Below are 14,555 nucleotides of genomic sequence, written 5' to 3'. Positions count from 1 at the left end.
AGGTGGTGGGTTCAATCCCTGGTCTCGCTCAGTGGGTTAAGAATCCAGCATTTCCATGAGCTGTGGTGTAGGTCTCAGACACATCTCGGGTCCTTTATTGCTGTGGCTGTGGCACAGGCCAGCAGGTGTAGCTCCAATTTGACCCCTAGCCTGGGAACCTCCATATGCCATGTGTGTGGCCCTAAAAAGTTAAAAAAAAACTAACTGAGAACAATTCAAAAATAAAATAAAGGGGTAGTGGTTAAATTAACTGTGATACAGGGAGTTCCCGTTGTGGCTCAGTGGTTAACGAATCCGACTAGGAACCAAGAGGTTGTGGGTTCTATCCCTGGCCTTGCTCAGTGGGTTAAGGATCCAGCGTTGCCATGAGCTGTGGTGTAGGTCGCAGATACAGCTCAGATCCCGAGTTGCTGTGGCTCTGGCATAGGCCGGCAGCTACAGCTCCAATTAGACCCCTAGCCTGGGAACCTCCATACACCACAGAAGCAGCCCCAGAAAAGGCAAAAAGACAAAAAAAAAAAAAATTAACTATGATACATCCCTATGGGGAATATAATGTAGCCATTAAAAACATTTACTGCTGCTTCTCTGGTACTTATACCTAGCATAATGTCTACTACATGTTAAGTACCCAATAAATATCTACTGAGCAATGCTTTTATTTGGTTTCAGAAAATGATATCCACAATATATAGTTAAGTAGAAAAAGTATATTACAAAACAGCATTTTGTGGGTTTTCTTTTTCTTTTTATAGCCACACCTGAAGCATATGGAAGATCCCGGATTGGAGACTGAATTGGAGCCACAGCTGAGGACTACACCATAGCCACGGCAACACCATATCCAAGCCACATCTATGACCCACACCGAGACTTGCATCAACAACAGATCCTTAACCCACTGAGCAGGGCCAGGAAGCAAACCCACATCCTCATGGATACTAGTCAGATTTGTAATCTGCTGAGCCACAACAGGAACTCTTCTTCCCCTTCTTTGTTCCACAAAATGTACCAAATTAAAGTCTCTTCTGTGTGTAATTAGAATGCTTCAAAGAGGGAGTTCCTATCATGGTGCAGCAGAAATGAATCCAACTAGGAACCATGAGGTTGCAGGTTCGATCCCTGGCCTCGCTCAGTGGATTAAGGATCTGGCGTTGCCATGAGCTGTGGTGTAGGTCGCAGACACAGCTGGGATCTGGCCTTGCTGTGTCTGCGGTATAGGCCAACAGCCATAGCTCCCATTGGACCCCTAGCCTGGAAGCCTCCATATGCCACAGGTGTGGCCCTAAAAAGCAAAAAAACTAGAAGAAAAAAAAATGCTTCAAAGAAAACTCTAATAATTATAATGCAAATCAAGGTACCATGGCCTTTAAATCACAAAATTCTACAGGTTAAAAAGATGATCCTACTAAAAACAGATTAATTAATTAGAATACACCGTTCCCCTCAAAAAACACTAACTAGTTAAGAATTTACAGTATTTTCTTTAAATTTTTATTAAAAAGACAAATACTAAAATACTTTCAACATTAGTAACTCTAAGGATAATGGAAAGGGTTAAGAGTAAAACTAGTACCTACCTTATGTAACTCCGAAGATGAAGACTTTTTCCTTTTTCCTTCTGTGATGATTTCTACAAAGACATGGTAAAAACTGACATTTAATATTAAATGAGATAAACAGTATAAAAAAATAAATCCTTCCACAGCCATCTTTTCTTTTAAATTAACTTGTTAGATTTACAATTTACATTGATATATTTTACTAAACATAAGGATCAAAAAGTAATCCGAAGAACAGCAGATTCTCACCAAATGTCTCAATTAAATAATATAAATGATGACAAAGTGAAAAAAGGGAAACTTGGTTCTAAGAACTAAATAAGAAATTCCCTGGCAAAAGTCCTAGTATCCAATAGGTATCTGATAATGTGTTGGTTGAACCACAAGACCAGATAAATTCCTATAATGGGTTGGGGGCAGAGGGAGTTGAGCAAAAGGTGAGGGCTACATATCCAAGAATCTACACAACGAAAACAGCTTAAGTCTTTCCTCACCAACACTTTTCAGACTTCCTGTGGTATTTTTCTTTATGATTCTCTCATTCAGTCAGCAAATATTTACTGAATGTCATCATTTGCCTGGCACTGGACTAGCCAGTGAGTATAGTATAGAGAGCAAATTTAAAATAGTCTAAGTCTTCCTGGAACTTACAATTTACTGAAATACATTAAAACTTCATAATAAAAATGAATGGTAGAGGAGTTCCCATTGTGGCGCAGCAGAAACAAATCCAACTAGGAACCAAGAGGTTGTGGGTTCGATCCCTGGCCTTGCTCAGTGGGTTAAGGATTCAGCGTTGCCATGAGGTGTAGGTCACAGACACCACTTGGATCTGGCATTGCTGTGGCTATGGCTGTAGCTCCAATTAGACCCCTAGCCTGGGAACCTCCATATGCCGCAAGTGTGGCCCTAAAAAGCAAAAAAAATGAATGGAAGAGAACCAGACATAGATGGTCACCTATTTAGAACAAACCCACCACTTCAATTCAGTGGGAAAGGGATGATCTCTTCTGTAAGTAGTGCTGGAGCAATGTGATAACCAATGGGATAAATGAATATAAACATCACACTATATATAAAAATTACTTGTAAATGGATCATAGATTTAAACGTTAAAGACAAATAAAGCTTCTAGAATAGAAATGAAGGAGAAACCCTCATGACCTTGGGATAGGCAAGGATATCTCAAACAAGATTCAAGTAGTAACAGAGTTCCCATTATGACTCGGCAGAAACGAATCTGACTAGCATCCATGAGGACTCTGGTTTGATCCCAGGTCTTGCTCAGTGGGTTAAGGAGCTGGTTTTGTCCATGAGCTGTGGTGTATACTGCAGACTTGGCTCTGATACTGCATTGCTATGGCTGGGGTGTAGGCCGGCAGCTATAGCTCTGATTTGACCCCTAGCCTGGGAGACTTCATATGCCACCAGTGCGGCCCTAAAAAGAAAAAAAAAAAAAAAAAAAGATTCAAGTTGTATTAACCATAAAGGAAAAAATTAATAAACTCAACTTCATTAAAATTAAAAACTTCTATTCACCAAACCTCTTCACTGAGAAGGCAAACCACAGATGGAAGAAGATTATTAATAATGCATATATTTACATACAGGATGGTGAGCACAGTTACTAATACTGTATAATAGATATATCTGTCAAAGGACTCATAACAAGAACATATAAAAAGAGCTCCTATAAAGCAAAGGCAACGACAACCCAATCTTCAAAATGGGCAAAAGTCTTAAATAGGCGCTTCATAAAAAACACTGTCCAAATGGCCAATAAACATGAAAATGTGTTCAATTTCATTATTATTAGGGAAATGCAAACTAAAATGGCAACAGAATATCATTACACGGCCCTTAGAAAGGGTAAAGTTTAAAAGACTCACAGTTCCTATTGTGACACAGTGGGTTAAGAATCTGACTGCAAAAGCTTGGGTTGCTACAGAGGTGCAGGTTCAATCCCCAACCCAGTGCAGTGGGTTAAAAGATCCAGCATTGCCTCAGCTGTGGCATAGATCACAGTTGTGCCTCAGATTCAATCCCTGGCCCAGGAACTGCCAAATATAAGTAAGAAAGTAAGTAAGTAAGTAAATAAATAAATAAAATTAAAGGACTGACAAAACCAAGTGTTGCTAGGAGACTAGAATTCTTGTATACTGCTGGCAGGAGTGTAAATGAATACATCTACTTTGCCAGTATTTACTAAAGTTAGACACCTGCCTACTCAAGGTCCAACACTACATTTCTAGATACTTAACCAAGAGAAATGAGTGTCTATTGCCACCAAAAGATACATATAAAATGTTAAGTTATCTTTGTTCTTATTAGTCAAAAACTAAAAACAATCCAAAGTCCGTCAACAGGAACATGGATAAACCTTTTCATACAATGGAAAACTATACAGTAATAAAAAAAGAATAAATTATAGCTATGCACAACATGAATACATGTCACAGACATTATGTTCTACCAGATGCAGAAGAATATATGATTCTCTTTATATAGAATTCAAGAACAGGTAAAACAAATCTATGATACTAGTTAGGGCAGTACAAATACCCAAGGAGGGAAGGCTATTAACTGGGACTGGAAACATCCTGTATCTTCATCTAGGTGATAATTATAGAGGTAAATGTATAAAAGTATAGAAAGTTATTAAACTAAAGATATGTGCACTGTGCTGTATCTATTACCTCAACTTAAAAATTAAAAAACTTCTATGGAGTTCACACTTTTGGCACTGTGGGTTAAGAACTGCAGCAACTCAGGTCACTGTGGAGGCATGGGTTCCATCCCTGGCCCAGCTCAGTGGGTTAAGGGATCCACTGTTGCCACAGCTGCAACGCAGGTCACAGCTGAGGCTCAGCTTCCATCCTTAGCCCAGGAACTTCCATATGCTGTGGATGTGGCCATAAAAAAATTTTTTTTAATTTAAAGGAAATGGGACTAAGATGGTGGAGTAGAAGGACTGGAGCTCACCTTCTCTCATAAAAGCAACAAAATTGCAACCAACTGCTATTTGACCAAATAGACTTCCAACTATCAAAAAAGATAAACTACTCCAGAAGACAAAAAGGAGGCCACATCAAGATGGTAGGAGGGGCGATTACCCTATATAAGCAACCCCATACCCTCCAGGTGGGCAGCCCACAAACGGGAAAGTAACTGTATCAGAGACTCACCTACAGGAGTGAGAGTTCTGAGCCCCATGTCAGATGGTGAGAAGGAGCCCCCAGAGAATTTGCACTTAAGGCCAGTGGGGGTGGTGCTCAGGAGCTCCACATGACTGGGGGAAACAGAGACCCCATTCTTGAAAGGCACACACAGGCTTTCATGCGCACTGGGTCCCAGGACAAAACAGAGACTCCATAGCAATCTGGATCAGACCTGGCTGCAGTTCTTAAGAGGATCTCCTGGGAAAAGAGGGGGTGACTCTGGCTCATTGTGGGGGAAGGACTTTGGAGGAAAAGGTCTCAGGAATAATCATCAGCATGTGCTCCTCTAAAGGTGGCAATTTTGGAAAAATCTGAGAAGCCCCAGGACAAACAATCATCTAAGTAAAATCATACCCCACCCACCAGCAAACAGGTTGACTAAGGACGCCCCCTCCCCCAGGCACACAGCCACCTGGAGTCTCACCCAGAGACAAAGCCCCACCCACCAGAGGGATAAGAATCAGCTCCACCTACCAGTGGACAGGCACCAGTCCCTCTCATCAGGAAGCTTACAGCAAGCCCCAGTACCAACTTCAGCCACAAGGGGGGCAGACATCAGAAGCAAGAGAGGCTACAACTCTACTGTTTGCAAAAAGGAGACCACACCAAAAATCTATACAAAATGAAAAGGCAGATAATTATGACTCAGATAAGGGAGCAAGAAAAGAAAAAAAAAAAAAAACAGAAAAACAGCTAAGTGATCTAGAGATTATTAAACTCAGTGAAAAAGACTTTAGACTGAAGATAGCAAAGATGATTCAAGATCTTGGTAATAAACTGGAGGCTCGCAAACTCATTCTATGAGGCCATCGTCACCCTGATACCAAAACCAGACAAAGATACCACAAAAAAAGAAAATTTCAGGCCAATTTCACTGATGAACATAGATGCAAAAATTCTCAACAAAATACTAGCAAATGGAATCCAACAATACATTAAAAGGATTGTACATCATGATCAAGTGGGATTTATCCCAGGGATGCAAGGATTCTTCAGTATCCACAAATCGACCAGTGTGATACACCACATTAACAAATTGAAGAATAAAAACTAGATGATCCTCTCAATAGACGCAGAAAAAGCCTTTGACAAAATCTAACACCCATTTTTGATAAAAAAAAAAAAAACCTTCAGAAAGCAGGCATACAGGGAACCTACCTCAACATTATAAAGGCCATATATAACAAGCCCACAGCTAACATCATTCTCAATGGTGAAAAGCTGAAAGAATTCCCACTAAGATCAGGAATAAGGCAATGATGTTTGCTCTTGCCACTATTCAACATAGTTTTGGAAGTTTAGCCATAGCAATCAGAGAAATAAATAAATAATAAAATGAATTCAAATTGGAAAAGAAGTAAAACTATCACTATTTGTACATGACATGATACTATACCTACAGAATCCTAAAGACTGTACCAGAGGAGTTCCTGTCATGGCACGGTGGTTAACGAATCCGACTAGGAACCATGAGGCTGCAGGTTTGATCCCTGGCCTTGCTCAGTGGGTTAAGGATCTGGAGTTGCTGTGAGCTGTGGTGTAGGTCGCAGACACGGCTCAGATCCCACGTTGCTGTAGCTCTGGCATAGGCCGGCGGCTACAGCTCCAATTGGACTCCTAGCCTGGGAACCTCCACAGGAGAAGCCCTAAAAAAGGCAAAAGACAAAAAAAAAAAAAAAAAAAAAAAAAAAGACTGTACCAGAAAACAGAGCTCATCAGTGAATTTGGTAAAGCTGCAGGGTACAAAATTAATACACAAAAATTGACTGCATTTCTATATACTAACAATGAAAGATCTAAAAGAGAAATTAGGGAAACACTCCCATTTACCATTGCATCAAAGAGAATAAAACACCTTGGAATAAACTTCCTTAAAGAGACAAAAGACCTGTACTCTGAAAACTCTAAGAGGCCGATGAGAAAATCAAAGATGACACAAACAGATGGAAAGACATACTATGCCTTTGGGTTGGAAAAATCAATATTGTCAAAATGACTATACTACCCAAGATCACCTACAAATTCAATACAATCCCTATCAAATTACCAAGGACAGTTTTCAGAGAACTTGAACAATATATTTTAAAGTTTGTTTGGAAGCACAAAAGATCCAGAACAGCCAAAGGCATCCTGAAAAAGAAAAATGGAGTTGGAGGAATCAGGCTCCCTGGCTTCAGACTATACTAAAAAGCAACAGTTATCAAAACAGTATGGTACTGGCACAAAGACAGAAATATAGATCAGTGGAACAGGATAGAAAGCCCAGAATTAAACCCACATACCTACAGTCAACTTATCTATGACAAAGAAGGCAAGAATATACAGCGGACAAAAGACAGCCCCTTCAATAAGTGGTGCTGGAAAAACTGAACAGCTACATGTAAAAGAATGAAATTAGAACACTTCTGGGAGTTTCCATCATGGTGCAGCAGAAATGAATCTAACTAGGAACTGTGAGGTTGAAGGTTCAATTCCAAGCCTCACTCAGTGGGGTTAAGGACCTGGCGATGCCATGAACTGTGGTGTAGGTCGCAGACATGGCTCAGATCCTGCATTGCTGTCGCTGTGGGGTAGGCCGGCAGCTGTAGCTCCGATTAGACCCCTATTCTGGGAACCTCCATATGCCATAGCTGGGGCCCTAAAAAGCAAAAAAAAAAAGAAAGAAAGAAAGAAAAGAACATTTCCTAACACCATACACAAAAATAAACTCAAAATGGATTAACGACCTAAATATAAGACCGGACACTATAAAACTCTTAGAAGAAAACACTTAGAGGCTAAACACTCTCTGACATAAACCAGAGCAATATCTTCTCAGATCCACCTCCTAGAATAATGACAATAAAATCAAAAATAAACAAATGGGACCTAATTAACCTTAAAAGTTTTACACAGAAAAGGAAACCCTAAATGAAATGAAAAGACAACCCACAAAATGGGAGAAAGTATTTGCAAATGGAGCAACTGACAAGGGACTAATCTCCAAAATACATGAAAACACTTTCTATAGCTCAATACCAAAATAATAAACAACCCCCCAAAAAATGGGCAGAAGATATAAACAGACACTTCTCCAAAGACACAGAGATGGCCAACAAACACATGAAAAGATGTTCAAGGGAGTTCCTGTCATGGTTTATAAAAACACTTAAACTGGAGTTCCTATCATGGCATAGCAGAAATGAATCCAACTAGTAATCCATAAGGATGCCAGTTCGGTCCCTGGCCTCAGTCAGTGGGTTAAGGATCCAGCGTTGCCATGAGCTCAGATCATGGGACTGATGCTGCTCAGATCTGGCACTGCCACAGCTATAGTGTAGGCCAGCAGCTGCAGCTCAGATGCAACCCCTGACCTGGGAACTTCCATATGCCACAAGTTCGGCCCTAAAAAGCAAAAAAATAAAAATAAAAAATAATAGTAATTACCATTGCCAGGCACTATGCTAAGTACTTTACACAAATTATTTTATTTAACCCTTGTGAGTTCAGTAATGGTATTACCTCTATTTTATAAATAATTTGCCCAAGGTCATCATGTTAATCCATCACTGGTCTGATTCCAGAGGTGGTAATCTTAACCAGTACATTCTAGGCATGCTGGATAACACGGGGATATAAAATGAGTTAAGACAGTCTCTGTCATAGAGTTAAGTTTAACAGCAGAGATTAAACAACTCGGCCAACTAGAATAAATGATGGAATCTGATAAATATCATATAAAAGGCAAAGACCCATGGAAGTTCAGAAATGGTGTACTTTTATCTGCCTCCTTCGCATAGCAGGCAGAGCATCAGTCTCATAATCAGAAATGGTGTACTTTTGAAGTATGAGTTAATTAGGAGATAGTTCTTGGAAAGATACAAGTGAACTGGGCTGAAGTCAGTTTTATTTATTTATTTATTTATTTTTGGCTTTTTGCCTTTTCTAGGGCCACACCCATGGCATATGGAAGTTCCCAGACTAAGAGTCTAATCGGAGCTGTAGCTGCCAACCCTACGCCACAGCCACAACAACGCGGGATCCTTAACCCACTGAGCAAGGCTGGGGATTGAACCCCCAACCTCATGGTTCCTAGTCGGATTCGTTAACCACTGAGCCACGACGGGAACTCCTGAAGTAAGTTTTAGATAAGCAGAAATGGAGGCAGGGCAGTGCAAAGCTAGGTGCAGCCAAGGAGGCTATCTATAGGTACAGATGATGAAGCAGCCCATATTAGCCACCTCCTAAATTACTGCAGACTCATGTTAGAGCTATCTATCTGAGAGGCAGGTTTGAGACAGCACCATTACAGCAAAGTTCCAGTCTGGATCTTTAGAGCTACACAATCCTATCCAAAATTCAATCCTTCTGTTACCATATCCCTTTCATCTACTTTCAATCTGCTGCCTCCCATCATAAGTCCTGGGAACCACATTCACCACCCTAGATGTCAATCCCTATAGTTTATTACATTGCTACTCTCTCATCTCAGGTAATTCCACTGTACCCTTTCACAAACATTCTTTTTTTTTTAACTTAACATGTCTTTTTAATATTGTTTTTGTTCTGTTTTCTATATATTGAGCTAAAGTTGTTGTTTACATTCCTTTCTCTCTCTTTGCTAGCCCACCAAATTCTCTTCCAAGGTCAATACAATTTTCTTAAATTCTGAACCTTTTCCTTGAACATTTCCTCCACCTTTGTTTAACTGAATCTTTTTTATTACATAAATTTTATATGTCTATAGCTTTTTATTGACTACACTATTTTTTTTTTTGCATTTTTTTTTCCTTTTATGGCCACACCTGCAGCATATGGAAGTTCCCAGGCTGGGAGTGGACCAGAACTATAGCTGCTGGCCTACACCACAGCCATGCAACACAGGATCTAAGCAGCATCTGTGACCCACACCACAGCTTGCAGCAATGCTGGATCCTTAACCCACTGAGCAAGGCCAGGGATCAAACCCACATCCTCACAGACTCTATGTCAGGTTCCTAACCCCTTGAGCCACAACAGGAACTCCGACTACACTTTTTTGTTTTTTTGTTTTTTTTGTCTTTTCTAGAGCCGCACCCTCAGCATATGGAGGTTCCCAGGCTACGGATCTAATTGGAGCTACAGCTGCCGGCCTACACCAGAGCCACAGCAACACAGGATCCGAGCCTCGTTTGGGACCTACACCACAGCTCACAGCAACGCTGGATCCTTAACCCACTGAGTGAGGCCAGGACTGAACTGGCAACCTCATGGTTCCTAGTCGGATTCATTTCCACTGTGCAATGACGAGAACTCCTACACTATTTTTTAAGGCTCTCTCAAGAAGATTCTTCTCTCAAGAAGATTCTCCTCTCAAGAAGATTCTTCTCTCACTTATAAAAAATGGGGGGTGGGGAGTGGTTCTCCGGTGGTGTAGTGTTTAGGACTCAGCACTTTCACTCCTGGATCCTGGGTTCAATCCCTGGTCTGGCAACTGAGATCCCACATTGAGCTGCTACAAACCATGGCCAAAACAACAACTGGGTAGGAATTAACAATTTCCTTCCACCAACACCACTTCCATCTTGATTGCAATAATTCCTGTTAAAATTCCCATAAATCCTATGTATTACTACCTCACCCATATTTATAATTGCTATGTACTGACCCTCTCCAATGTTCCTAAAATATTCTGATACTAGATTCATAGTTTTACACTCTATCATTAAACTCTGCCATCTTACTGAAGCTCCAAAATTTCCATAAATCAATTCACTCAATGATTCATCGTAATTTTCTCTATTCCAACAACCTATACATCACATCTCCATTTCAGCAACATGCATTTATGAATGGATTTAATAGTGTCACACTTCTCAAGTTCACAAATGTGAACCTCTCATTCTACAACATACTGTCCTTTGACCCTTCCATTTCCTCAAAATGAACCCATATTTTATCCCCACATCTTGTAATACCCTTAACCCTAAATAAAACTAAATTCTTCTCTTTTCCTCCAAATTCTTGCTCCCAAATTGCTTAGCAATGCTAAAGAAAGTCACATAATTGTAGTAACCAGAACCGTGACTATCTACAGACTCACACTTGTTTTTTTTTGTTTGTTTGTTTTCTTTTTAGGGCTGTACCTGTGGCATATGGAAGTTTCCAGGCTAGGGGCTGGCATATACCAAAGCCACAGCAACTCGAGATCCGAGCTGCACCTACACCACAGCTCATGGCAACGCTGGGTCCTTAACCCACTGAGTGGGATCAGGGATCAAACCGGAGTCCTCATGGATACCAGTCGGGGTCATTACCACTAAGCCACCACGGGAACTCCTCACACTTGTTTTAACAAGGACTTTTTCAAATAGTTCTTTTATTCATCCATAATTGACCTCCTACTCTAGTTTGAGCTCCCAATACCAGCTGAAAGTACTCTTTCTCAAAAAGTGACCTTGACTCTTATTTCACTTAGAAGCTATGATTGCAATATCCTTAACTTCTCAAAATTTTTATCTTTATCCATCTTCCCTCTTTTCTGACAGTCTTAAACTGTCCTTTGATTCCATCTTCCCCCATCTCTTTTAGGACCACACCCTATCAATTATCTCCTACACTGACCCCTTTCCCCTCCATAGCAACCTGATGTTTATAGTCTTTTTTAAAAAAGACCTTTCTAATTTCATCAAGCTTGTTCCAGAAATCTCCTTTCTTCCACATCTCATTGTCTGTTTCTTCACCACCACTCATTAATTCAGCCTTTTGAAATATGGCTTTTGTCCCTACACACTCAGTGAGAAATAAATTGACCTCTTAATTGCCAAATTCAACTTCCTCATACTACTTTAACTCTCTGATTTACATTGCTTTTCACTCTCTTCTCTTGCTTTCCAAACCTATCAGAGTCCTAATCTGCCAATTGTTTTTTTACCAATGTCTTGACCTGTTTGAAATTAAATATATGTAATTCAAGACTTTTCTCACCCTATACTCTTTTTGTGTGCATTTCTACCCATTCCAATGACTTCAACTAGCATCGCTGGAATAGTTTTATCACTATTAACTGTAGATTCTGATTTTGAAATTCAGTTATGATTCATTAGACTTGATGCAAAACATGCAGACATTACCTGGGCCTACTGAAAAAAGAAAAGTGTTATCATAGGACACTAAATCCTCAAGAAGAAACTAGGGGAGGAGGGGAGAGTTTCAAAATTAAGTTTGAAAAACACTGCATGTTCAGTCACTCTCTTGGGGAAGCAAAATGTACAGCAGCACAGCAAAAGCTCTGAAAAAATTCTGCAGTAAATAAAATTTTTTTATAACCACAGTTGTCACATTTGTCCATGAAACATGTTTTTTCCCAAGTGAGGCTCACTAACATCATATGACAGTGAAAGAGGTTAAAATTATATATTTTGTAATCTGAAAGACCAGGTTTTGAATCCTGGCTCTACCTCTTATTGTATTGCTAACAGTTGCTTACCCTCCCTAAATTTCAGGCTCCTCATCTATCAATCAGAAATAAAAACCACCTCAGAAGGCTTCTAAAAGAATTATAGTGTGTATAAAGTTCTTAGCACACTGTTTTTAGTACCTAAGTACTAAAAAACACATGCATCCTTAACTGCATATAAGAATGAACACAGATTTCAAAGGATATTGCCTGAACAGTTGATAACCTGAAATTTACTTCAACTTTGTTGTTTCAATTCAAAAATTCATTTGAAAATTATGATCTTTGACTCCAATTTATCTGTTATATTTTCGTTGTGGTGGTTGTTAAACGTTTCTCATGGTCATCTCCCAAGAATGACCCATGCATTTAATTATTATTTCATTCAGCTGTCACTAGATCTGTCTTTGGTGCCAAGCATTTTTTTCGTAACCCTATCTAATTCATTGCTTTGATATGCTACCAACCCAGAAGTAAGACATTCATCTTTACTGGGGTTATAAGTAATTTAAACATATAGGTTAAATATAATATAAAGACTTCAGAAGTTTCTCATGAGTCAACTTGAGCATTCTAATTTTGTGATTTTTTTCCTCCCATGTTCAGAGGTGTTTTATGCTTCATTCCTGATTTGTGGCCATATTCCAGAAAAGTAGGGTATTCAGAGTTCTTATGGTTCTACTTATAGAATTTTTCTTTATTAATTCATTAAAAAACAATAATCACATTGCATGTTAACATAACTATTTTAAATAACTATTTTCAAACAATTGAGAAGAACGGCATTATTTTACTTTTTGCAAATCTTTAATGTCTGGGTAAATAAATGATTTCCTCTATATGCTTCTGAATTTAATTTCTTGTAATACATGTCATGCAGCCTCTGGAAAACTCTACAGTACATAGTGGGAGAATAAGAGGAGAAGGAAACGTCTTAAAATTATGAAAAAGTTTGACCTCACAAACCCAAAAGGGTCTCAGGAAACCTAAAGGTCCAGTCCCCAGATCACACCTTAAGAATCAGGGCCTAAAGCAGATACGGCCATGACAAAATCTAGCCAACCCTTACAGTTTATGAATTATGTGAGGGCAGAAATACTTTTTTTGTTTTTTAAGGGCCACCCCCACAGCATATGGAGGTTCCCAGGCTAGAGGTCTAATTGGAGCTACAGCTGCTGGCCTACACCACAGCCACAGCAACGCAGGATCCCAAACACACCTGCTACCTACACCACAGCTCCTGGCTACTCCCGATCCTTAACCCACTGATGGAGGCCAAGAATCAAACCTGCAATCTCATGGTTCCTAGTAGGATTCGTTTCCACTGTGCCATGATGGGAACTCCCAGAAATACTTGTTTTGTGTTTGATTTAAACCAGCTAGAATTGAATTTCCGCTACTTGCAACTAAAAGAGTTCTGAGCAACACACTAGGCAACTCTTTATAGTTCTTCCTTGTTCAAGAGAGAATTTAGGAAAACCTAGTGCAATTTCACAGAGGAAACTTGAGACTTTGTCTTGTTCTCTCTTTCTACTGCATTCTTCCTTCCTTGTACCTCTAACTCAGAATTCTTCCTAACATCTTGCCCCTCCCCCAAAAAAACTGTATTAAGCCAAGATGTAATGCATCTTAAACTTGAGATATGATTATCCCTAAAGTTCTGTTAGGAAGCCCACAAATAACTCCAGATAAGCATTGTGCATTTTCCTGAGGTGTCAATTTTACTTGAAGGTTTTAGAGGAAGAAAAAAGTTTATTAAAACAAACACCAATCTACTGAAGACATACACACGTTTGTGTATATATGTATATATATATATACATAAATTTTGAAAGGCAAAGAATATCTCTAGAATACACACACACGCACACACACACAAATGGTAACATTGGTTGCTTATGAAAAGGAATTACAGATTTTAACTGCTTTAACCTGTGTCCCAGAGATCTCTGTTCCCTCTCCCTTGTGGATAAGGCCAAAAAACATTTGAAATGCACTGTCACAAGGGCACTCCTAAATAAATTTAGAATTGTTAAGACTGCCTATGCAACAATAGACAGCACAGTAAGAAATGAGAAAATGAAATGAAATAAATGATTTATCAAATGTTGGTGTATTAGGCTCTAAGCTTATTAAAGAGCCCTTGTTCCCTCCTCCTCTGGTAGATCCACGGGACTTAGCAGAGAAACTGCGGTAACCTTAATAGATGAGTTCTTTAACAAAAACTTGTTGACTGGAAGGAGCTCTACTTTACGTCTTGCAACTCCAATTTTGTGTTTCTAAGATGAAGTACCCCAAACTGAAGACAGTCATCTAACCCGTAAAGCAATTTCAGAAACGAAAATATGCTGAGAATAA

At 39.5% G+C, this 14,555-nt stretch overlaps 1 protein-coding gene across 4 annotated transcripts in view; it reads right to left on the bottom strand.

Moving 5' to 3' along the window:
• The window catches only part of SENP7 (SUMO1/sentrin specific peptidase 7), a 151,041-nt gene that overhangs the window by 135,688 nt on the left and 798 nt on the right, over positions 1-14,555 (bottom strand). For all 4 annotated transcript variants that reach the window (XM_005657117.3, XM_013990162.2, XM_013990163.2 and 1 more), the window contains exon 2: positions 1,581-1,633. In XM_005657117.3, coding sequence (XP_005657174.1) covers positions 1,581-1,633 — 53 coding nt within the window. The remainder of the gene's footprint in view (positions 1-1,580; positions 1,634-14,555) is intronic.

The sequence above is a fragment of the Sus scrofa genome, chromosome 13 (genome assembly GCF_000003025.6).
Source record: "Sus scrofa isolate TJ Tabasco breed Duroc chromosome 13, Sscrofa11.1, whole genome shotgun sequence".
NCBI lineage: Eukaryota > Metazoa > Chordata > Mammalia > Artiodactyla > Suidae > Sus > Sus scrofa.
Note: the sequence above shows the minus strand (reverse complement) of the source record. Positions and strands in the feature narration are given on the sequence as shown.